This window comes from Poecilia reticulata, linkage group LG6 (genome assembly GCF_000633615.1).
Source record: "Poecilia reticulata strain Guanapo linkage group LG6, Guppy_female_1.0+MT, whole genome shotgun sequence".
NCBI lineage: Eukaryota > Metazoa > Chordata > Actinopteri > Cyprinodontiformes > Poeciliidae > Poecilia > Poecilia reticulata.
In genome coordinates, this window is record NC_024336.1 from 18,431,600 (window position 1) to 18,456,238 (window position 24,639).

General features: G+C 39.7%; 1 protein-coding gene across 5 annotated transcripts in view; it reads left to right on the forward strand.

Annotated features, from left to right (window-relative positions):
• Window positions 1-5,781: 5,781 nt before the first annotated feature.
• mtss1la (MTSS I-BAR domain containing 2a) overlaps window positions 5,782-24,639 on the forward strand; it is a 35,332-nt gene continuing 16,474 nt past the window's right edge. For 3 of the 5 annotated variants that reach the window (XM_008411639.2, XM_008411641.2, XM_008411642.2), the window contains exons 1-3: window positions 5,783-6,335; window positions 10,060-10,121; window positions 10,235-10,308. In XM_008411639.2, the coding sequence (XP_008409861.1) occupies window positions 6,267-6,335; window positions 10,060-10,121; window positions 10,235-10,308 (205 nt within the window). In that variant the 5' untranslated portion in view covers window positions 5,783-6,266. Of the gene's footprint in view, window positions 6,336-10,059; window positions 10,122-10,234; window positions 10,309-24,639 lie in introns of all 5 variants that reach the window. The other 2 variants (XM_008411638.2, XM_008411640.2) reach the window with 1 other exon arrangement.

A 24,639-nucleotide genomic window follows, 5' to 3' on the forward strand; every position in this document is an offset into this window, starting at 1 on the left:
GCAGTATTCAGTGTTTATTGCTTTACTATTGTTTAAGTTCTCTCTTATGACAGGAAGTGGCGTATCTGGTTACTCCAAAAATACCCAGAGCAGAGGCAGTTTTTCCCTACTGTTTAGGAAGAGCAAAGGGTATCATATGCTGATCGTGTAATTGCTTCGTAAATAAACTTTGGCGACAAGACCCTTTGGGGAGGGAAAGCCGAAAGGATGATGTGATAAAAGAGAGCCGTGACACGACAACAATAGATTTAACAACATGTTTGAATTAAAATTGTAGACTGAAGAGTAAATTCCTTGGGTACAACGCCTGTGGATATTTTTGAGTTGTGCTCTGCGTTGACGTTTGTCTTGTGGTTTAAAAATAAAACTGATGAATGACGGAGAAAAGTGTGTGTGGCAGATGTACAGGGGAGACAGGATGTTTATTGGGAATGCTGTGCGGTGACCTTGTGGATGCGTCATAAAAGGCGGTGATGTTTGACTCTGACATATAGAACGGACTGAGCCTGGTCGCCTCCAACTCCCGCTGAAGGCGGAGCTTATCATGAAATACTAAACCCAGATTGGTGGGTTGAATGGCTGTATAATCTTATTTGGTGGGATTCTATCAGCATGCCACATCTCGACTTCATAACATGTTCCCTACTTTACAAGAGTTCTCATGAAGTCAATCTTCTCTTGATTTGGATGAATGCTTGGACTCAATTTGATGTCGGTAAAATAAAATTAAAAAATGACCCTTCATCGTTAGGGGTGTTACACATCTTTCTATCAGGTTTGGGGTCAAAACGAATCGCTTACAATTTCTCACCTCGACAAAGACCCAGGTTCAAAGAAAAGTAACCACCTACAATGATGCTGCCACCACCATGTTTCACAGTAGGAAGTATGCACGTTTTGTGACGCCCAGTGCTGATTTGTGCTAAACGTACATTTTGGAATTGCTGCCCAAAAGTTCTAGTTTTGTTCCTTCAGACCAACACATTCTCTCAGGAGGATCTGATAGTTTATCCAGACTTTGATGTTTCGTTTGAAAGAAAAGACATTTATTCTGCAACTCTAAGTTCAGACAATTTTAGAATACAGAAGATTTATTTATTTTTTTTTTATGTAGAATTCAGTTAAATTCAAAAATACACTATCACTCCCAGAGGGAAGTTCAATGTCATTTAACTCAAAATTTTTAAATATGTTGTAGATATTTCTGTCTTATAACTGTTCCCTTCTGTGGGAAGGAATAATATCTAATATATCTAAGCAGTCTGTATTACTGCAAAACTTTAGAAGCCTCTGACTGAAAATACTGTTGTCGTATCATAGTTTGAGGAAGAAGATGCTCTGTAATGTTCTTCATTTCATAAAGAATCCTTTGCACTTTAATCTCCAGAGGTACCAGAGCATCCAGCTCCATGACCAATGGAAGAAATGGCCTGAACTTCCTCCATCTCCTGTCCTTCCCTGCTCTGGATCCATGATTAGCTCCTGTGATGCAGCTGCTCCCAGTTGCAAACCATCTTGTTGTGTCAAGTTTTTTTGGGGTTCTTCAAATCGCCTCGGCTTCTGCCCAAACTTGAAAAAGGCTTGCTCCCATCAAAGAGACGCAGGGACAACTCATCTCAGTGGCATCCTTTTATTTCTCTTTTCTTTTGTCTTTAAATTACTTTAGTTTACAATACAAGACCACCATAATTTTATTTGAGTGGTCAGAGTAGACACAGAGTGGTCACCAAGCAGGTTGAAAACCTACAAACAAATGAACCAAAATTACTTAGATTATAGTGAACAAAACAAACTACATTCCAAACATAAACCCATTTCATCAACTAGGTCCTCTGAATGCAGGTTAAATGATTTAATGTTCATTTCCTACCAGTGGTGTCTCTGTAGGAGCTTGAAGTTGAGTTCTTTGTTTGAAGGGATAATTCAGAACACAGGTGTGCCAAGTTACTTTATAGGCTCCTGGAGGCCTGAGTGAGAGAGATGGGTGTGCTTGATTTCCTGTGAGGCGCGTGCCAGTTGGGTGGAGATGGTAATGCACTCACAAATACACCATTTGCTGTTTTAACTTGACATGTTGCTATGGTTATGCATCAGGCCCCCAAAATAAAAAAAATAAAAAAGTATTGGGAAAAAAATCCTTCTAGCTGTAGAGCATCCAAAACCAGAGAGAACGGTTGTCCAAAATAGTTATCTTTGTTCCAGAAATGGAAGAAAACAACCAGATCTATTTGGAAATGACTACAGCTCCTTCAGTGTTGCTATCATCTCCTAACCACTTTCCTTCTTGTGTTGTCATTGGATTAAAAAAAAAAAAAGTGATTTTTTTTTTTTGTGACCATGGCCCCATATTCACTCAGTGTATAATTAGATAAAAAAATATCTGGTTTTGATACTATTGCTGGTATAGAAACTAGCAATACTGGTGCCAATTATTCCACATTTTCCTGACACTTATTTTTCCTTACCAGGACATTTCCAATTGAATATGTGGTGCTAAACTAAATACATATACACTTAAACCATTATTATCAATCATCATAACATTATTTTAGTCTTTTATTTGATTGTTTATTCAATGTTGCATGACTCTGTGTTTTTGTATCTAATGATGTAAAGCACTTTGAAATGCCTCACTGCTGAAATGTGTTATACAAATAAAATTTGATTGATTGATTGATTGATTGATCGATTGATTATTTCTGGTTCTTCAAATCCAGAACAAATTGACAGCACATCCGAATTTGAGATGGATAAAAGGAGTTTTAGCAAAGTAATATTTTTAGAGCCTGCAACTTTAACTTTAAACTTTAAAACTTTAACGTGTAATTGTACAGGATCTGTTTCCAAATTACAACTCAAAAACGTGTGGGAAGTATTTATCATGTTCTCAGTGTAATAAGTATCACAAACCTGCTATTTTGACAGGGTTGTGTGCCCTTTCAGGAACCACCGTCTATCAAACGCTTTCAAATTATTCCCCAGGATGTGTTTGGTAAGAGATGTGCAATGAACAGAATAGTGGATGGAAGTTTAACCAACTGTGATATAAACAGTGGTGGAGAAAGTACTCAAAAAATTTACTTAAGTAAAAGTACAAATACACAGACAAAAATGTACTTAATTAAAAGTCAAAGTACCACATTAACATTCTACTTAAGTAAAAGTAAAAAAGTACTGGCTTTTAAAAATACTTAAGTATTAAAAGTAAAAGTACTTGCTGAATGCATTGCCTAATCACTAATATCATTAAGTGTACCAATCGTATTTAATTTTAATACATCAGTAATGTGTCATTTTAATGAACAAAGCCATAGATAAAGCATGTTTTTATTGAGTTTACTCTGTAACATAGTTTAGACTTAGATATGTGATTCTATGCATCATAATTTCAGGGATGGAAACATCTCGTCTCCTGTCCTAACATAACATTAACTTCACTTTTTTTGTCATACATTTATTTTGAAAGAAATCCAACTGGCAGAGGAGGACATGGAACCAAGGAGCCTCGTAGCAGAGTTGTAGTCTAGACCACCGAACCCAAGACCAAATCAAAACCAGTACCCCATGCTACATGACAATAAAATTAAGTGCACCTATCAAAACTGCTTCTCAAATTGATCTGAAAGATTTACTTTCCCATAAAAACACCTAGATATTAAATACTTAGAGCTGAAATAAATGTAACCAGTGACAATTCAAACTCTTCTTCATTCTGTTTTGCTTTCATCTCTGTGCCACAATACACAGAGGTCTCCTGCCATCCCTAAAAAAATAACACCCTGGGCGGTTGCCCATATTGCCAATGTCAGAAATAATAATTGTCTGCACCATTAAACAGCAATTAACAACGCTCAACTATGAACACTGTCCAAGGTCCAATAAGCAAGAAGTAACCAAGCAGGAGGAGCACCGTGACTGTTCTCATCCTCCCTCCTGCTGCAATGTCTGCCACCATGACAGGTGACGAAAACAAAGAGCAATGAGCATGCTCTGCGTTCCTACGTTCTTGTTTTATTTATTCGCCAATTAAATATAAAGATATTTTAATGAAATAAAATAGCTACTGCAGTGTACGCAGAGCATTACAAGAACAAAGAACGGCTCTCAGTGAGGCTTCAGCACTATAGGACTTGGTCAAGATCCGTCCAGAAGAATCGGATCATCCATGAATGTCATATCACTATATTGCACTTTGGTCACAGCGTTGTCCCATATATGCAACACCTCAGTCAACACCTCCACACAGTAATTCAGCGCATGAGTGACAACTTTTTTTCATCGCAGATGCAACATGTTGGAGGAAGCTCAGAGGGGACAGGGCTTTCTCTGTCATAGGTCCTAAGTTATGGAATGACTTGCCTTTGCAGGTCAGAGAGGCCCCTTCACTGTCCACTTTTAAAGTTCGTCTTAAAACCCATTTATTTTACTTGGCTTTTAACTCCTGTGGGATCTAGTTTTAGAGTGTATGTTTTTGTTTTTAAACTGTAAGAGTTTTTTTTTTTTTATTATTATGCTGTGTTTTAATGTACAGCACTTTGTATCAGCTGTGGTTGTTTTAAAGTGCTTTATAAATAAAGTTGGTATGGTATGGTATGGTAACATGTGTTTCAGTAAATACAGCTAGCTTTGCTAGCATCACGTCCACAGAGCTTACCTTTCTTTAAGCTTTCCTTCCAAGTGACGTTAAAAATTGGACGAAGTCCCCACCATCTGTGAAAGCGAAGCGCTGCTGATTTTACATGTCGCCATATCTTATGATTTATGCAGCGCTATTATATTACTGACGCTCAGAGGAAACCACTGCGCATGTCTTGGAGCTCCGTGTGCGAGTAAAGGTGGAGGCGATGGGTGACAACAGACACTAAGTCACGTTATTGCTTGGATTTTACGGCGCCACCTTAAATCCCTGAACTTCACATTTTAACGGAAAAAAAGAGCAACGCGACTTGGATGTAACGAGTAACGCGGCAGTTTTGTAGAAATGTAGTGAAGTAGAAAGTAACGATACTTACTGTAAAATGTAGTGAAGTAAAAGTAGAAAGTACCCATTATTAAATCTACTTAAGTAAAGTACAGATAGACGAAAATTGTACTCAAGTACAGTAACGAAGTACTTGTACTTCGTTACTTCCCACCACTGGATATAAACAGTATCGTATAGAATCAACATTTTATTCACTATCAAGGCTGGAGAAGTAATTATGTGTTTTCAACTTGTCACACGCCCAGAAGAAGAACAACCCAGCCAAACATTTAAATCATAAGAAAATGAGCTGCGTGCTGAGCTGAAAGATGTTCAGGGTGTGTCCCTTCAGGAAGTTACCGTCACCAAACTTCCTGGATGTGAAATAAATGCACAATATAAATTACTTTTAATCAGCATTTATTTTTTTATATGGTTTTTAGTTATATAAGCGGTAAAATATGGACAATATGGGCATTAATGCATTTATTTTATTTTTTTACAATATTTGAAAGTCATCAACACCTCTCTCGTGTTGTGCATAATCCGGTGCATACGCTGAGGCGATAATGAGCCGCGTGCTACTGTTTCTTTTAACGGGTTCGAGAATAAAGAAAAGCGAGGCAAAGCTGGCCATTATCAGACGCGTGCTCGGATACAAATAAAACCGAGGAAATCCTGCTTTGCATATGTCAAGAAAATGTTCTCCAGAAGAACAGGGTTTTACTTTTGTTTGCGTCGGGTGAAAGGAGGGCTGGAGGAGGGTGTTCCTCCCTGTCCCCTCCTCCTTACCCAGGAAAAAAAAAAAAAAAAATGACCTGCCCCTTTTCCATTCCCATGGATCGAATTACGGGAGACTCCATCTCCGAGACATCTGCTCCGCTATTAACAACAGAGCGCGTCTCCGCGTCCCCCCTGCGATTGATCCCGTCTCCCGTTGTGTCGTGGCCCCTGGTCCTGCCCTCTACCCCCCGAAACTGTGCGCTCTGCGTTGTTTGCGCTCATTATGAGGAGCCACAGTGCATGTGCCCTCCACGTTTTCCGGCGGCTTTAGTCCCAACCAAGACGGCTCCAGCCATCCAGGAGAGACGCGACGGAACGAGTTGGAGGAGCAGCCGGTGGCCCCGAGCCGCACATTTGTTTTTGTTCGTGCGCTCCGCAGGCTGCTGGCTGTGTGGCTTCGCATCCTCGGATGATCGAAACGAGCATCGACGAATTTAATGAGTGAACAGAGCTGAGCCTTGGCATCCCCGGACTGTTTCTGGTTTCTTCGTTAGCTTTCTTTTTATTTGTTTTGGACACCATGGAGTCTGTGGAGAAGGAGTGCGGAGCGCTGGGTGGATTATTCCAGGCCATCGTGAACGACATGAAGGTAACACGCAGACATTCAGCTAGTCTGGGGGTTTTGATCTGACCTTTGTGGCTGCACGGTGGCTATGCAGACGCATATATTTTTTTTACTGCCTTTGTCTGTTTCACCGGGTCCTCCCCCACATCCCACACGGAACAGGACAGGCTGAGGGATGAAACATGTTTCCCTTTGTGTTATTTGCATAGTGTTCAGCAGGTCCGTCAGACAAGTGGTTGCCACAACAGTCAAGCCGGTGTACCAACCTGTTTACCAAACACAAAAACTGCTCGGATGAAAGCGTAATTCTGTCGTATGTCAAAGAAAAGCCTACTGGAGTTACTCCAGTGGTCCGGACACACAAATCCAAAGAGTTCTTATATTCTTCTGGATCATATCAGTAAGGCAGAAGATGCACACATAATTTTCAGTTATCACAACACGAGGATGGTAGTGTGACATTTGACCCCAGACGATTGCTCCCTCTTTATCCTAATCTGGGAAGGACGCTCTGAAAGGAAATAACAGTTTCATCACCTCATCCTCTTGAGCAGAAACAGGCTTGAGAGGTTATTGATTGTGCTTCCTGATGTTTGGCCTTGTGCCAGTAAATCACTACCTTCAAAAGATGTTGCTTAGCGGCCAAGGCAAACCTTTGACCTCAAATGTTGAACTGACTCATCTGGTAGATAACGTGTAAAAAACAAGTTCTCATCTTTTTAGTGATATTAGCAGGACTTACTGAGACGCAAGTGTGTGTGTGTGTGTGCTGGGGGATGGGGGATGAAATCAAGGAAGTTGTACCAGGGTGGTCTGTTGTTGTTCATGACAACAGATGGAAAGTGTGAACATATCCATCAGGCCTGCAGGCAGCTCCCTGCCTTCTCATTGTCTAGGACCCACATGGTGCTTGCAAACCACTCAGCACTGCAAACGAACGAAGCATCAAGTTGTACGTTCTGCCTCAGTGGTGCATTTCTTATTGATCCAAAGCTCAAGGGACCTTTATACCATTGGGCCAGGCCTGATGAACGATCGTTCATCAGGCTCAGATTAAATCACCCTTCAGCTATTGGCTGCTCGGATTTAGTTTCCTACATTTCTCTTTTGTGTGGTGTGGTGCTTATGCTAGGACCAGAGAGATGCTAGCTCTCAGATACAGACAGTCTGTGTATTGATAAGCAGCCCAGCTGAATGAGGCTAAAGCCCTTAGTCAGCACAGTATCGCTGACCGGTGTCTGAGAAAAAGGACTGACCTCACTGCACCGCTGTGAGCTGGGCAATAGAGGCACACTCTACCAATCATTGTTCTCTTCTTCATAGTGAACAATGACAAGGTGTTGAGTAATCTTATTTACATGAGTCTCATGCAGTTCACTTGGACAAACTCAAGACAACCTGTGCCTTATGTGTACTGAACTTTACAAACTTAAATTCAGATTAGTTTGTCATGGAGCCTGAAGCTAATGGAGGTTCAAGCGGAGCCAAGACCAACATAGGCTTATATTGTCTCAAAAAAAACCCTCCAGACTAAAACATCATAATGGTTTATAAGAAAAATGATCCTGTAAGCTTTTAAACAGGTGGATGCATTGGACGATTATTTGTAAAGATGCCAAGGATTATTTACATAGTAGATGTTTGTATGGCATGGATTTCCATGTGCTGAAAGATGTTAAACATTTATGGTTAGTCTAACTGTCTCATAGTAAAGTAAAACAATATCATATTCAATAGAGAAGGGTTCACTTAAACTGCTGTGTTACTTTTGTAACTACATGACATGTAAAACTGTCATGTAGTAGAAAGATCAACTCCAACCTGCTCCAACCTAAATAATGATGGATTCTGGGTAAATTGCCAGTGGTCTAGCAATACATGCAGTTAATGAAAAGAGACAATGCATATTAATGAGTTTTCAAGCAAGATACTAGACTATACATCTGTTTTTTGTTTTTTGCAAATCAAGGTTATAAATGGTGCTTTGAGGAATCTGTAATCGGTGTTTAAAAAAAAATTTTTTAGATCTGACCACACTTTTCAAATGTGGCACTAATGCCCAAAGACATAAACTACATTCAAGAACTATCCCTTTAAGTCTCTTAAGTTCAGCATACAAAAGACAAAGGCTATCTGAATCCAGGCGAACTGCATGAACATCATGCAAATAAAGACACTTGCTCCTCGATCGTTGTTCACACTGAAGAGTGTTGGGCTGCTAAAAGTTCAGCTAAATCTGGTTGAAAAGGCATTAACAGTGTTTTACTCAGTTCACCGAAACAAATTCCACATAGGTATTGAAAAATGTTTTCCTTACAAATGTTAAATAGCTTTTTAGTCGACTACATTTACATTAGATTGAGTAAAATGTTGTAAGACTTAATCATCTAAGACCAAAGTAAATCTAAAATGACAACAGGTTTGCAGTCAGAATCGAAATCAGCTTAAAAATCCTTAACCTTCCCTGCAATATTTGTGATACGACCGGCCCCTGTTGGTTGTATAACAGTCTGACGAAGCTAAAAGGGAAAGAAAGAAAAGAGGAGTGGGAGGTGAGGGAACAGTCAGTGAAAGGTTGAAGTGATGACAGCGGTGACTCATCTGAATTAGAACAGCAATTCGATCAGATCCGAGTGGCACATTTTGATTACAGGCCTCCGCATGTTCCGGAGTGAAAGCTTTTGATTTCGTCCTCAAGGACCAAGGATAACGCTTTTACCCTCACCCTTCAGTGAAAGATGAGGGGAGGTGCAGCCTCTTTCTCTTCATCTAATGTATACCTTTCCATCCACTTCCCTGAAGTCATTGGGATGTGAATGAACATACTACTAATAATAAAAAAACATCAATGCCCTCCGGATGCTGTGCATGTCTTCGCCCAAGTCTTTAACCCTGGTTTCTCGGCTGTTTTGGCAGCGCGTACCTCCTGCCCCTGGGAGCCACAAACCTTACAAACTAATTAGGCACCTGTTGAAGCTAAGCATGAACAGAAAGCCTAGAAGGAGTCTAGCGAAGTTTTAATTTTCGATGTTTTTCGAAGAGGTATCTCCTAAATCACTGTCGTAGGGAAATCCAAGGAAAGCTGGGAGTTAACCTCTGTCACTGCCAGAACAGAGGTTATACCAGAAACGATGAGGAGCGAGACACTTCCCAGATTGCCTCTTGGCTATATATAGTCAGAACGTGTAACCCCGGTTTTTTGGCTCATCTCCATTAAAGAGGCGCACAGGGGTTATGCCTTTCCTCTCTTTACTCCAGGGCTCAAACTATTGCTTTAATGGGATCTAGCCTTGAATGAGTTTTATGTTTGGCTTCTGCACTTCTAGCTCAAGGCAGAGTGTGATTATCCAGAGGTAAATCTAATCCAGATTTTTCAAAGACAAGTCCATCCTGCCAGGACGTAGAAAGCGATATAAAGAGTTTCAACGTGAACTCATCATGTAAGAAGACGAGACGTATTGCCGAAGCTTTTGAAGACAAATCAGAACGTTTGGGTTGTATTTCAGCTTGTTTCGAAGGAGCCACGCTCTCTGACTTCTCACAGCCTTTCGCAGATTTAAATCTACCCTGTTGTCCGTTTAAATGAACGTTTTGTCACATTTCTCCAGACTTTCCCTCTTTGATGGAACATTATGTCTTCATAAAATCCCAACACGTGCTTACTGTGTGTGTTTAACAGAGTGTGTTTTTGCACCGTAACGTCCTTGCTCAGGTACTGGCAAACTTTTCCATTTTGTTTTCTCACCAGAGCTCCTACCCCGTGTGGGAAGATTTCAGTGCCAAGGCTACAAAGCTGCACTCTCAACTCAGGTGAGACGTTGGTCTGGATGAACAGTAACCCTCAGTGGTGAAAACTCTTATGCAATGTTTACAGACTCTCTGTGCAGTCGGAGTATGGTGAACATGTGTCTTTGTGTTTACAGGACCACTATTCTGGCAGCTGTGGCCTTTTTAGATGCCTTTCAGAAGGTGGCAGACGTGGCTACCAACTCTAGAGGTAAGGGCTCAGTTCATACCTATGTCTTATTGCACCAGAGAGAGTTTTGGGTGGGAATCTGAAAAGAAAAAGAAAAAAAAAAATTACAATGCTGATGAACATTGCAAAAACAAAGTTGCTTGTAAATATATTGCAATTTCCTCCATCTACTATTTTTTTGTTATTATGATATCCTTACCACTGCCTGTGAAATTTCACGTCAGTGACTGAATTCTGTATTTTACATGTTTTGACAGAATTTGTAAAACTCTGTTTGACTGACCAAACTCTAATATGTACATGCAAAGTCAATGCATAGTGGTCTACCTTATAGTTCATCCAAGCAGTTCTTTGCAATTGCATTATTGCGCATCATGATATTGAGATAACAACTGCAATTTGATATATTTTGCAGCTGTACATTCACTCTGATTAAATGAAGGGTTGAGATCATAAGGTGTTACACATCAGTTTTTGTGTTTTCTTACTTATTGAAGAAAGATTTCATGTCACCATGAGCTCATTTTATTGGGATTTCTAAAAAGCAAACAAGTTAATTAGACGTAGCCTGTCACATCCGACTCATCATCAGATTGGGTGGATCAGCTGATCATGATATTTTTAAATACAAGACCATGAAAGAACAGGAACTTCTTACCGTTCCACCATCTTTAGTACAGCTCAATGAACTGGTATGAACTTTTATAGCTTGAGATGTTTTAAACCACTAAATTTGCTAAATTACGCAGACTCTTGTTCCAATACGCCGACAGATTTACCTTCTCAACAAACTCAGAGTAATGTGACATTGTCCTACTACATGCAAGGAAACGGTTATTGATAATGTCTGTACTTTAACCATCTTACCTAATTTAAAAAAAACAAGTTCAAGTCCTTTGTTCACTCAACAAAAATGTTGCGGTGGACATGGAGTATTCATTTTAACAGTGACAAACTCTCAGTAGTATTTGCAGGACAACTTTAATTCACTGCTGCCACATGGTAAAGGTTAAAGAAGCTGCTCTCATGTTCTCATTATGCCTCACTTAAAAAATGCACGGCCTTTTTTCATGGCTCTGATGACAAACTCATGTATTGAGCAGCTAGCTGAAGTACAAGGCTGACCATAGCTTGTTAACTGTCTGTGTAAATGTCATGTATTGATTATTCACCTACTAGTACATTTTAATGTGGTTCCTGTTAATTATAGCCCTGACCACTGCCTTCCTGTGCAACTCTGCTTGATTAAAATCTTGCTCAGACAATCTGGGCTTTCTCCCACTGACTTGGATTTGTCTTGTAGAATTTCTTTTGGGCCAATCAGCAAACAGAAGGAGACGTTGTGAAAGATGACATTGATTTTCTGCGCTGGTTTAGATTTGCAGCCTGCCTGTAGTTTTAGCAATGGTAGCAGCTACAGGAAATGAAAGAAGCTCTTCCGTCCATGTTGGTTACTCTTCCAAATATTGAATTAATATTGACAGTCGCCTTTTTCGGTTAGCTGCAGAGCTATGAGCTGGTGCGCTACACACGTCTCGTGCAAACCTTGGTGATTCGGCCACATTTGCATCGTCCAGATCCTCCGGATCGTCTGGTCGAAGCAAATGGCATATGACTGGTTTTTAAATTAGTTGAACAAAAATGTTGTTGCAGAGCTTGCTTTTTAACACTAGATGATTTCATGTCAAAATGATTTTATAAATTATGATAATTTAATGCAAAGTTGGCATTTTTAATGGACTTTCAATGCAACGTTTAGAGCAATTTTGCATTAAAAGTGTCATTATTTACCAAATGACACTTGATGATAACCGTCATAAACATTCATAGACTTCTTTATCTTCATAACAGGTGTTATGTCATGTTTATGACAGTGTCATGTCAGTCTTATGCACACCCCTTCAAATAAAGTGTTACCCAAATTTTTAATTTGGCGGTAATTTATGGCCCTCTATCTGTTGAATTTTAAAAAAAAGTCACTAGTTTTAAGAATATGTTTTACCTGATGCATTAAAAAAATATTAGATTTTTTTCTGCTTCTACATTTTTAAATTAACTAGCATATAATAGACCTCTTATCTAGAAAAATATTCATATTTGTTACAGTACGGCGTTATGTATTCACCATTAAAACCACCAATAGGGAATATTGTGGAAAAAAATATTCTCATTGTTGATTGGATCAACACTAAGAATATGTTTTCTTTTGTTTTGAATTTTTAACTTGAATTTACTAATTTAAATTATGAGATTAAGATAAAAACAGTTTCTATATTTAATTAAATCCGGACCTAGAGGACCAGGCTTATGAAGCATGTGATGATCTATCAAATCTTATTTTTTTATGATATGTGCTGGAAAACGGTAACTAACAGACTATTCGGTTGATTTTAAAAATTCTACACGTCTTCAGATAAATCAGACAATGTTTTTTCACAACAAAATGTGGCTGTTAGGAATGGAAGAAAGAGAAACACATCATAAAAAGATAATAAATCTGGACGCATTTCCTTTAATTTATTAACAGGAAATCCCTTTTCAACCCAGAATAGCATATAACAATCTCTCTCCAAGGTAATTCTGCAGTCAGTAACATAATCACCAATTAAGTTTGTGGAGCAAAAGAAACAGCTTCAAATTCCTGATAGGAACAGAACCACTAACGCCTATCAGTGCAGCTGATATAAAATGACTGAGGCTACACCACCAACAGGGATGTGAGGTGGAGGATAGTCATGGACTCATCCAGCGGTTATTAAAAAAAATCCTCCGTCTTTGCCCTGAGCCAATACCCAGGATTGGATCAACACTGAGACAATTTCTTCACTCCTTAAAGCAAAGCGAAGGCTTAAAGCTGACAAGCAATTACATTTCTTTGAGCTGCACAGTTTCTAATGTTAAACATAGGTCTATGTGAACTATAGTTCAATACTAAAAAGTATAATTACTTAGTTTTTGTTTTTTTTTCACATTTATACACATGGTAGCCTTTTAGTGCGACATGCTCAAAAGCCTCTAATCACTGTCTTATTATGCTAAGAAGAAATAAGTGGAAGCAGCTAAAAGTGGGGAGAAGCAGCTCAAAGAAAAAAAAAAAAAGAACTTATTGTTTTTCAGTCTTAATGTCGTCTGCTTTGTCACCCTGCTCGTAACGGCAGAGAGGCTAGCTAGAAGGACGCTGATTAACATAGATTTCTTTGGACCTGATCGTCGAGAGCAGTATGTAGGTCAAAAAAAAAAAAAAAAAAATCCCACTAACCCGCATGAGCGTGCAAAGGCTTCAGACGTTCTCTCAAGCACAATCACGTGGGGGTGGATGCAAACGTGCAGGCACACACACACACACACACACACGCCCACACGTATGTTCAGAGTGTGACAGCTGGTAGCCGGCTACCTGACCCTACAGGTCACATACCAGTGCGCTTTTAAATGCTTTGTGGCAGCACCAGCCTGTCTTTACCAGTCGCTACCATAAAGGGATCTCAGCAACACTATTTCCATTTCCACACTGTCACAACCATTGATCCCATATGCCCTCTAGTAGCTCTTACCTTTTATTAACTTGGTTATCTTACTAAATAATTACTGAAGAGGAAGTGGAAGTGTTCTGCAGGACGGAGCAACGCAGACTTGGCTTAACCAGTCCGTAGTGTGCTCCAGTAAAAATGGGGGTTCGGGCCATTGTATAGGCCGAGACTTCAAAGGAGAAATGAAGGCAAGACAGCCGAATGATAGATGGCCCAAAGAGAGATGAGAGAGATGAGCAAACTGAGTTTCGCAGCTGGAGATGCATAACATCCCTGTAAGTGTGTCACTCATACACCCACTCACTCCTCTGCTCCACCACGAGGAACATTAACTGAAGGATTAATGTCATCCTTCTTAGGCCACGGACTATATGAGCGACGAGAGACTTTCAGAGCAATTAAAGAGAAACTAATGAAACATGGCTTACGCTCAAACAGAGCAAACCGTTTTTCTAAAAGGAAGACGCTGATTTCTTTTTGTTGTAACAGCAGTGAGTTTTAGATATGTTTGCGGGTGTGCGATAATAGATAACATGACAATGCAATAATATTGTTGAATATTATATCAGCTCCAACTCATTCACATTTCACTCACATTTCTACTCTTTCTTTTTAATCTTCACACTGGTTTTATCTTTCAATGTAAGACCTTGGTAGCTGCAATCTATATCAGATATGGGTATAAAGAACTATGAATGTCGATGCCAGACATATTATTTACATGTAGAGTTTAAATGTTATGGTACCTGGAATATTTTAGGATACTACATATTGCTTCCTTTGCTGTTAGGATTCTGCACACATTGATAGTGAGATGAGGACTGTAATACAGTATGTTTTGTAGCTGTAAATTTGTCCTTCTTTAATCAATGAGACACTCTATATGAATCTGTCTTTTATGAGTTTTCAGAATCAGCATTTGTGGCTTTTCATAAGGTCCAAGTCATTAAAGAAAAGACATTTATCAACATCAAGTCTTAGTCATATTGGCGTATTTATGCATGTTTTAACTTTGGCTTAAGGCTTCTTGAAAGTCCAATGCAGGTAGTTGTGTGGAAGCATGCAACACATTATCATGATATTTTTAAAGACAGTAACCAAAAAAAAAGAGTTGATCTTAAATTAACTTTGAAATGCTCAACTGTTTTCCTGCAATTGCATGTTGTTCTAAGATGTTGCAACTTTTCAACTAGGCCATTTTTTTTGCATCTGAATTTACCAAGTGGACATGTGAGTAAACCAGAAGCAGCATGGTTTATGGTTTATGTTCGTTGCATGAAATGTGTTGACTTGTGGAAAAAATGTCATTTTTGTGCTACATTGACAATAATTCATTTGACTCACTTTGTTACTTTGAAAATAAATCTGAATTTAGTCGACTTAAACATCTGAAACCTCAGACGTTGATGGAATCTGAACTTTGACATGGAAAATAGTGTGCATAGCGTGAAGACGACACGCCCAGGTGAAACATGGCAGTGGAAGCATCATGCTTCCAGGACAGGAAAAACAAAAAAATGCTAGAATTGTCATTTTAACATGCTAAAAAAAGTAAAACTCAAAATCATCTGCACTGTGTTGCAATCCATTTGCAACACCTTGCAAATATTTTATTGTTTTTTACATGGAAGAAGGTGTTCTGGCCAGATAAGAAAAAAGCAAACAAACAACCAAAAAAAACAAAAAACATTTCAAACAAAAACATGTGTGGAAGAAAAATAAATGTCAATATTACCGCTTCTTCTTGCAACAACAAAAGAGGAACAAGAAATTTAGCAGTGCTACTTATTTGCAAAGTTTCTTCTAATTATTTAGAATTTGGAAACACCAGATATGGATGACTTGCAAAATGTATCATGTGGTTTTATAATTTATTTCAACCATTCAAATTTTATTGTGAACACTATTAAATCTTTTACACTGCTACAGAAGTTGTACATGGGCGCCAGTACATGCATTTTTAATGTTGATTATTATTTCATTATTATTTGTTATTAATATACAGAATGTGCAATTTAAAGATTAATAGTTTACTCACATTGCTTCCTTTAAAAAACCCCCAGTAGATTAAGTGATTACAAAGTACTTACTGACAATTTTTCCACCAATTTTAAAAATGGTTGATCTTTCAGTACACACTGTGCACTTTTATGCTCTCTGAACCAGACTGCCATTTTAGCTGCATTGCTCCTGTGGGAGCTGTTTTCTTCTTTGCATGATCCAAACTCTGTAATTAATTTGGCAGCAGGAATGTCGATATTCACCAAAACTAGCCCGCGCTGCTCGAGAGTAATCCTTAAGTATCTGCCTACTTGTTCCATGACCGCAGTTTGACGGCTCTGACCTTTTGACTGCTTTTACATTGTTGTAACATTTTCTTAAAAAAACACCTTTGCCACAATGTTCTCGTCTTCACAGTTTAGCCATGACAGCTGTTGAACAACTTAAAGTTTCTTGCACACCATTTTCTGTTTTCTGTCTGTGTGGCTCTTTTTCTTTGGTCTCTGCATGTGTGTGTGCGTGTGTGTGTGTTTGTGTGCGTGTGTGTGTGTGTGTGTGTGTGTGTGTGTGTGTGTGTGCGTGCATGTGTGTGTGTGTGTGCTTCTTTTTTGTACATGGGTCTGTCTGCCTGCCTGCGGTGATCATATTTGTCCCGGTGTCTCCCATAAAGCCATATAGGGCTGAACGCACCAGGGGGGAGTCTTGCCCTCGGCTATGAACTGCTAGCTGCCATCGATGTCACCCTGATCCCCGTCTTGTGTTGGGGGACGAGTTGCAGCTGCCGACACAGCTGGAGGTTTCATCGCATTCTTCTGCCGCCTGCTTTAATCCACCTTTAACATGCTCGCCCCTTCACCCCTTTAACTCTCGCATTCTCAAAACTGTGCACATTTCCCTGCTTGTCCATGCCAAGGCAGGCGACACTTCCCCTCATTCAGTACTTCCCGATTGATCCAGGGAGAGAGGTCAGGGAATAAGAACAGATTTTATGATTTCCTGTCCTAACTTTTGGTACTGTCTTTCACTGTGAGGGCAGATTGGTTTTAATATAAAACCTCTAAAAACTATATTAGGTTTCAGATCCTCCAGATGGTGACTCTTTCCACATATAGAAACTCCCGTTGTCTGTACTTCTGTTTGGGTTTCCTCTCGCTTGTGTTGTGAGTTTTAAGAGTTTATAACTACGGTCATGGCTCTGGCGTCAGCGTCTGTGTTTTATGGAGCAGCTGTATGAGTTGGCTGCCTGTGCATTTTGGCTCTGGGTTTGACAGTTTCTCCAAGCCATGTTGATTGATCTTTGTCTGAAGGCACGTCTGAATCTGCAAGACTAGAAGCCCTCATCTGTGTTCAATAAGGGTTCGTAATTGCTAAAACTATATTAGCAGGGTGTATTTGGAGAATTTAAAGCTTATGGAGACACATGTTTCATGTTTCGACACCTTTCTGTTTTTTCTTTGTTTTTTTTTTTTGGAAGTTTGAGGCCCAGTGTGCTTCTTAAAGGGCAAATAACATATTTAAGAGGCGCAAAACCAGTGGCTTCGTTTGAGACGCATGTTGAAAGATAAATGATAGTCATCCTTTACAGTGTTTTTCAAAGCAGATAAAAAATAAAAATAAAAAAAAAACTTTTGACATATTGACCAAATTTGTCAAAACGTCAAAAATTCCACCAGGGAATGTAATCATATGAGCACAACTGTGTTTCTATTTACTTAATGTCAGAAAATCTAGCAAGAAAATGATTTATTTTTTATTTTTGATAACTTTCTTTGAATTAGAAAGTTTAGATACAGAATGATTACTATTTCTTTAAATAATGAAGGAAAGTCCAGATGATCATGTCACGAATTTGGAAATTTTTGATAGGTTAGTTGACTTATTTGAGTTAATTAGATGCACACCTGTGTTTAGGCAACTCACTCCATTTTTCTTTGAAGTTAGTGGTCAAATCAGCTAATTTATTTATTTCAAATAGACAAAAAGACAAACAGAAAAAGAAAGTAAAACAAATCATCATGCCCACTGACTTACACATTGAATGACGCTTAAACCTCACATTCTCATCCTTCACTTTTAATATCAACAATAGCATTTTCAGTCTTTGAGACAGCCATCCTATTCAACATATTTCCCAATAAGCTCCTTTTTGAACAGTTTTTTAAGCTGGTTTATATTTGTACTTTATCTGATCTCATCATTTAATCCATTCCATAAAACTACCCCACAGACTGATGCACAAAAACTCTTTTTGGAAGAAAACCGTGGTGTTGCACAAGTCTGGTTGATCCTTAGAAGCAATTTCCAGGTGGTTGAAGGTGCTACATTCATCTGTTGAAACAATTATAGATGTGATGGGAATATCCAATCAACTTACCACTGAAGAAGGAGACAGGCTCTGAGTCTGAGAGATGAATGTGTTTTGGTTCAAAATGTGCAGAACAAAAGCCAAATAACTTTTGAAGACGCTGAATGAAGTGGTAAGACGGTGTCATTATCCACAGTGAAACATGTCCTGCGTCCACATGTGCTGAAAGGGCTTTGAGAAAGGAAGAAGCGTTTACTTTAAAGAAAACATAAAAGAGCCAGATTGCAGTTTGCACAATCAGAGGGACAAAGATTTTTTTTTTTTATCTTAGAGACGTATCCTGTGGTCTGATGAAACTAAAGTGGAACTGTTAGACCATATGGATCTCTGTTACATGTAGAGGAAAAACTGGGTGCTTGTACCATCCTAACTGTTCAGCATGGGGGTGGCAGCATCATTCTGCAGGGTTGTTTTGCTGCAGGAGGAACTGGCACACTTTGTTCATTCAGGAGGAATGGACCAGAACTTCAGCAAAATACTAACATGAATGTGTCTTCCTGAGAGGAAAAAGTTACAAAATGACATACTCCAGTTAATGTTGTGTATTATTGTGTATTGCTTTTGCTGTAACTGTTGTGCTGTTGCCTGGTCATCTGTTTCACTTTTCAGCTTTTCAGCATTTTCCATTTTCATTTGTGGTTGAATAAAATAAACTGAACTAAACCTAGGAGACTAAGGTTAATGGCCTGTGACTGCATACCATACACACTTCATTTTTTTTTTTTTAAAGAGGTGAGCCAGGAAGGGGGGGCTGTTAGTTGACCTGGATGGGGGTTGTGGTTGGTTGCTGTGGGATTTCCACAGCTCTGGGTATCCAGGGTAGGCAGAGGCGTCGAGCTAATCCTCTTAGCCCCACTCAGTAATACACAGACAGAGACTGCCTTCACTTGCTTTCCACATCAGCCAGCTCCAGCTTTAAAAATTCACACTCTTGGATCATTGACCAGGCTGCTGTGCTCTGCAAGTTTGTCCTTCCTAATAAAACGCTCTGTTCTGAGCACCTGCACAGCAAAGCCCACAGAGTACACTCACATCTATCTTCAAAAGAACTTTACTTTTACTTCCATTCATTTTTTTTTGTTTGTTTAACCTAATCCTAAACTCGGGTCACGCAATACTCCTGAACCTAACCCCTAACCTAACAAGAGCAGGTCTTTTATGGGGCCTGGGTTTTGGGCCCCATAAGATGCAGTGGATCCTCACAACATAGTGTTTGTTGGAAAAATGACCCTTACACGGTGAGAAATGATAACGCACACACATGCACGCACACATACACGTACACACCATAACAGAAACATACATCCACATAAAAACAGACAGGATGTTCCTGGGCCACTGCAAACCTTCACCTGCTTCCTCTGCCTCCTCTCTCTCTCTGGTACAGTGGAGGTATGCTTGTAGATCAGTGTGTCAGCGAAGCCATAATCTGCTTGGCTGCTGCACTTCTCTGGGTTGGCAGATGGAGCGGATATCCCTACCCGCCATCTGGACACCCTGGCATGGAAGAGATGTGGTCGTGGCCTCGCGCTGAGCAAGATCAGGGGATTACTGCTTCCCCCTCTATCCAAGCTATTTGTACAGGCTTGTCAAATAATGAGCACACCCTTGTGATCAGCAGCAGAACAATCATCAAGCCAGCTTTTTCTTGTCCAAGCTTATTCTGTAATCTCAGCACCAGAACCAGGGGTTAAAGTCTGGAGTTATTGGTTGAAATGGTCTGATAAGATTATAGATCTTGAGAGTTTTGGATTATTTTCATTATGTGAGATAGAGAAGTTGAAATGTTATGGCTTTCAGGACCGCTCTGGTCATATGCTGCTTCTGCAGGCGTTTAACAGGTAATCTCCATCCATCTTAATTCCTGCCAACTCATACCAGCTTCCCTTTTTTTCTGTTGTCCAAAGGTATGCCCACAGCATGATGCAGCCACCACTCTGCTTTACTACAGGGAGGAGGCTCATTTTTGTTTTGTCTTATTAAAGACCTTCCACTTTTTGTGGAGTGGACAATAGTGTTACAATAATGTGTGTTTTCAGGCTAAAGACAGTGCAGTGTGGCACTTCCACAAACGTCCAGAGACCAAAAACAAACTTAGGACAACCATGACTATAGTTTCTGCACACGGTGCGCCTGCTGTACCAACTGAACCACCCAGCGCTCAGATAGAAAACTTTTAGCCAATCTGACTGCATTGTTTATCTTGGTAACTAAAATAACTATTTGGAAATTAGGCAACTGACTCAGAATATCGGTATAAATGGATCAAATTGACTTATTCTGTAAAGTGTCTTGAGAAGACCTTTGTTGTGAATTAGCACTATAGAAATAAACTGAACTGTGTAGAACCTCTCGCCTTAGCTGTGCGTCTCTTCAGCTCCTCTAGAGTTGCATTGGATTTCATGGCTGCTTCTCATTGTAAATGCTCCCTTTGCCTCCTTGTTAGTTATTTTTAACTGGACTTAAATAACGCACATATGGATGATTTACCAGCTTTAATAGTTGCATTGGATTTTATTGGAATAAGAGGACTGAATACAAATCTACAGAACACAGTGCATGATATGTAATTATGCGTTACTTTGTTGGTTTATTTTGTAACATCCCAAATTAAATATATTAAAGTTTGTGTTTTAACTGACCAAATAAAAAACAGTTCAAGGGATGTGATCACTTTTTCAAGGAGCTTTATGCATTTGTCTGACCCAAACCTTCCATAAGTACGCATCATGAGTCCATATGTGGTCATCTTGCAGTCAGAAATGTTGCATCTCATTTACACCGTCTACATATTTTGGGAAAAGACTGAGTCGTAATTTGAAGGACGGATCACGAGGAATAATAACTGGAGAGAAAACATGTCCTTTGGTTCAATATAACTTCCAATCCGAGGCAGAAACTGAGAAGGCAAACATGAGGCCTGAGTGGAGCACCGTGTTCAGCTATACCCCAGACATGAAGCGGAAAATAATTTCTATTTGTCTTTCTCTCTTACTTGGGGGTTTATGGGATTTATTTGTTTTTCAAAAATGCAAAGGATAAAAGATGTTAACATTCCATGTCACATGTCATAATTTGCTTCACATCCATATTTTGACTTGAGGCATACACGAGGATCAATATTGAGGGTGCAATGATTGCAAGTTTCAACTCAGAGTAACTCCATGCTGAAGAGGGAGGTGGACGTAATTACATTACTTTACTGTATGTTTAGCCAAACCGTTTCACTGCCACTGACAGACTGCGGGCAGATTGTTTTTAGTTGAGAACAGTATGATTACGAGGGCTATAAAGCAGTGCGGCTTGAGTCATCACGTTGAACTGACTCACAAGTTTACCTTTGTAAGGGGGTTTCTCTCTCTCCCTCAAAGATTTAACTGATCCATTACCGTTAGATTTAAACATCCCCCACAAGGCAAGAGATGTCGTCAACCCACTGCGGATTGCTTCCATTAACTGAGCGTTCGCTGGTTCTCTTGCTCTTTTTCCTGTTTCCTTTTTTTATTTATTTTTGTCGTGTCCAATAAAATGCACATCTGGATAAGGGTTAACAAGTATTTTTAGCAGCGTTTACGTTGCAGAACAGGAAGCTCCTCCAGCAGGGAAAAAACATCTCTGTTCTTCTCCTGCGTCTATTGAATCACATCCTAATGCACACCAGACCATCAGCACTCACTAGGGGCTGTCTGTGGGTGTTTCTGGCTGAGAGGTGAAGCTTGCTGTGCTTCTTGTCTGGCCAGGCAACAATGGGATGACTGTATGTGTGTGTGTGTTTGACAGTGTTTGCGTGAGGGACACTAAAACAATCGATCCTGAGACCACTTCCTCTGCGTCCTCGTTGTATTGTTGTTGATTAGAAGACACATTCCGCAGTTTGAGTAAGGATGCGACGCAAAAAGCTTAGAATGAGTGTCTGAGTTTGGCTACAGACACTAATGACAAGCGCATCTATTTAAACACTTGATTGAAAATATTTTGAGCCTCTGAAATGTTGGGATGGATTTTCTTTTCACTGCAATGGAAGCTAAGATTTCGTGAATCAGCATATATACAAAATACAGAAAAGTTTCTGCTTTATAGTAATCTGTCATTACTCTCCATTTGAAGTCTAAAGTTGAAATTTGAGTTGAAATGATAAAAAAGTAGCTGGTCATAACCTGCATCCTAGCTGAGTCTCTAAATGTAGGAGGACAAACCAACTACGCTAACAGTTTGAATCTTCCAGACGATGAAGCTGTTCAACAACAACCCAAAACAGCAAGGGAAGTAGTTCAATGTACCATGGCACATCAGTCCATGTTTCAGTTGTTACCATGACAACCTTGGATACGGGCTGGTATAAAAAGATGTTTGACCAGGGGCCTGATGTAGAAATCATAATATATAAGAATAATATGCTTAAAACCTCTTGTGGCACAAGTTGGTATTATTTAACTCAAGGAGCCGGATGTTTGTTCATAATTTTAATATTTTATTGTCTAAGCTTAAATTATGAAACTGAAATACAAAAATGTTTTTCAAAATTGTTTCATGTTTGAAAGTTAAAACAATATATGTATGCATAAAATGCTGCTAAATGTAAGAACGTGTTGATATTCTCTTACAGTGCTGAATGCTGAATGCCATTTTAAAACTATGCTAGTGTTAACAACGTATTGGTCTCTGTAACATCAGTTCTTCTTGCTCTCCTGGTCAGTAAACCTTAAACAAAGAGCCCAAACAGGACACTTGGTAATCATCTTCCAATTGTTGGACAGTTGGTGGTTTGATCTTTCACCCTGTCACATGCTGTGCTGTCCTGGGATAAGGCAGTGAATGTCCCACTGCCTCCAATGTACTTAGTGGAGACTACACTGCGCTACATATGCTGTAAACATCCTCTTCTGGACGTGATGTATTCAAAACAATAAAAAAAACAATGAGGCCAGCAACATTTAGTCCAGCTCAAATGCAGTAGTAGGAAATGTCAACATGATGATCACGGATTGAAGGCTCGCTTTCTTAAAAAAAAACTCACAAAGTTCTTCTTGAACAACTTTTATTCAATTTCTGAGGCCCAGTTAGGTCAAGGAAAAAAGACAGACGTGTGATTATTTCAGCCAGTCAAACCAGTACAGACGAGGATTAAAGCGAATCCTGGGTTGAATTCTTTCATTCTTTATGCCAATACTGAGTGGTTTATCAAAAGACACATGCTGTCCGTTTCTGACATCTGCAATCTATGTCCGCATGAGGCTGCCTTACCCACCACTCATTCCAGTTGAGATCAGAGGGTATTGGTCTCTGACCAGGAGGCGCAGTGGAGGCTTTTTTATTTATGACCTGAACTCCCCCTACTGTGCAGACGCACTAGAAACCCAGCTGCGCTTTGAAGCAAATTATTGATGATGTGGATTTATGATGATTTGTAAAGGTTTTAAAGTCAGAAGTTTCAGCCGCATGTTTGTTAAGCTCACAAAATCAAAGCAAGTGACTCTTCTGTGTTATAGAGTAATTTCGCCGACTTGAAGTAAAGTTTGGGTAACACAGAAAAATCTTAGATTATCTGATTTAATTTACTTGATCTGGGACTTGGTGCGAGAGCCTTGGCAGCGCCTGTGGCACCTGCTGCAGCCGCTCCCTGACTGGTCAGATGCACCTCCGACTGGGAGCATGTACCCTCTTTCATCTTCCTCTCTCCTCCGGTTTCATCCCATAGCCCTTTTCATCCATCAGTGGCCTCCAGTGTGTCCCTGCCAGTTCACTCTCTGCTTTCCTTAAAAAGGAGGAGGGGGGTTAAAGGCAGCGAGCTTAACTGTCTGTGCCAGCCGCTGTCAGCTCCCACATCCAAGGTGCTAACGTTGGAAAGAATTTTCGTAGCTCAACGGAGTCTGTTTGAAAAACTGGCCGAAGTGAAAAGACTTCGTATTCCTAGAAATGTTAACACATGGGGTTTTTTTTCTATGCCTCTTCTTGTGGAACAGTCTTTATTGACACAGTCTGCAAAGAAAGGGGCAGGCCAGACTAATGCAATAAAGTTGTATTAAGACTTAAAATTGGAGAAAACAGAAGTGTGTTTGCAGAAGAATCTGTCAGCTTAAGCATCAATGAAACCTGAGTTTAACACCAGGCTTTAGATGTTGGGCGAGAGAGAGAGAGATAGTTAAGCTCCCATGTTGAAGACATCAAGGAGTGAGGCCTGTGGCAGTTTAGCTCCTGGTAGTATAACCCCCTATAAAGCAGGGCTATTAAAATGCTCCTCCTTTCACACGGAGTCTGGAGAGTTAATCATAACCAGAGCACTGGACAGAGCAGCTAAGAAAAATGCTGACGCCACGTTGTGGCGTTCGTGGAAACTGGAGCTTGAAAGGTTCAGGCAAAATCCCACCTGTTAGGCAGAGAACCATGCAAAGATGTTCACTTTTTTGTGATAAACTAACGTAAAGTAGTGGATATTTGTGAAGTTGAAAGTGTATA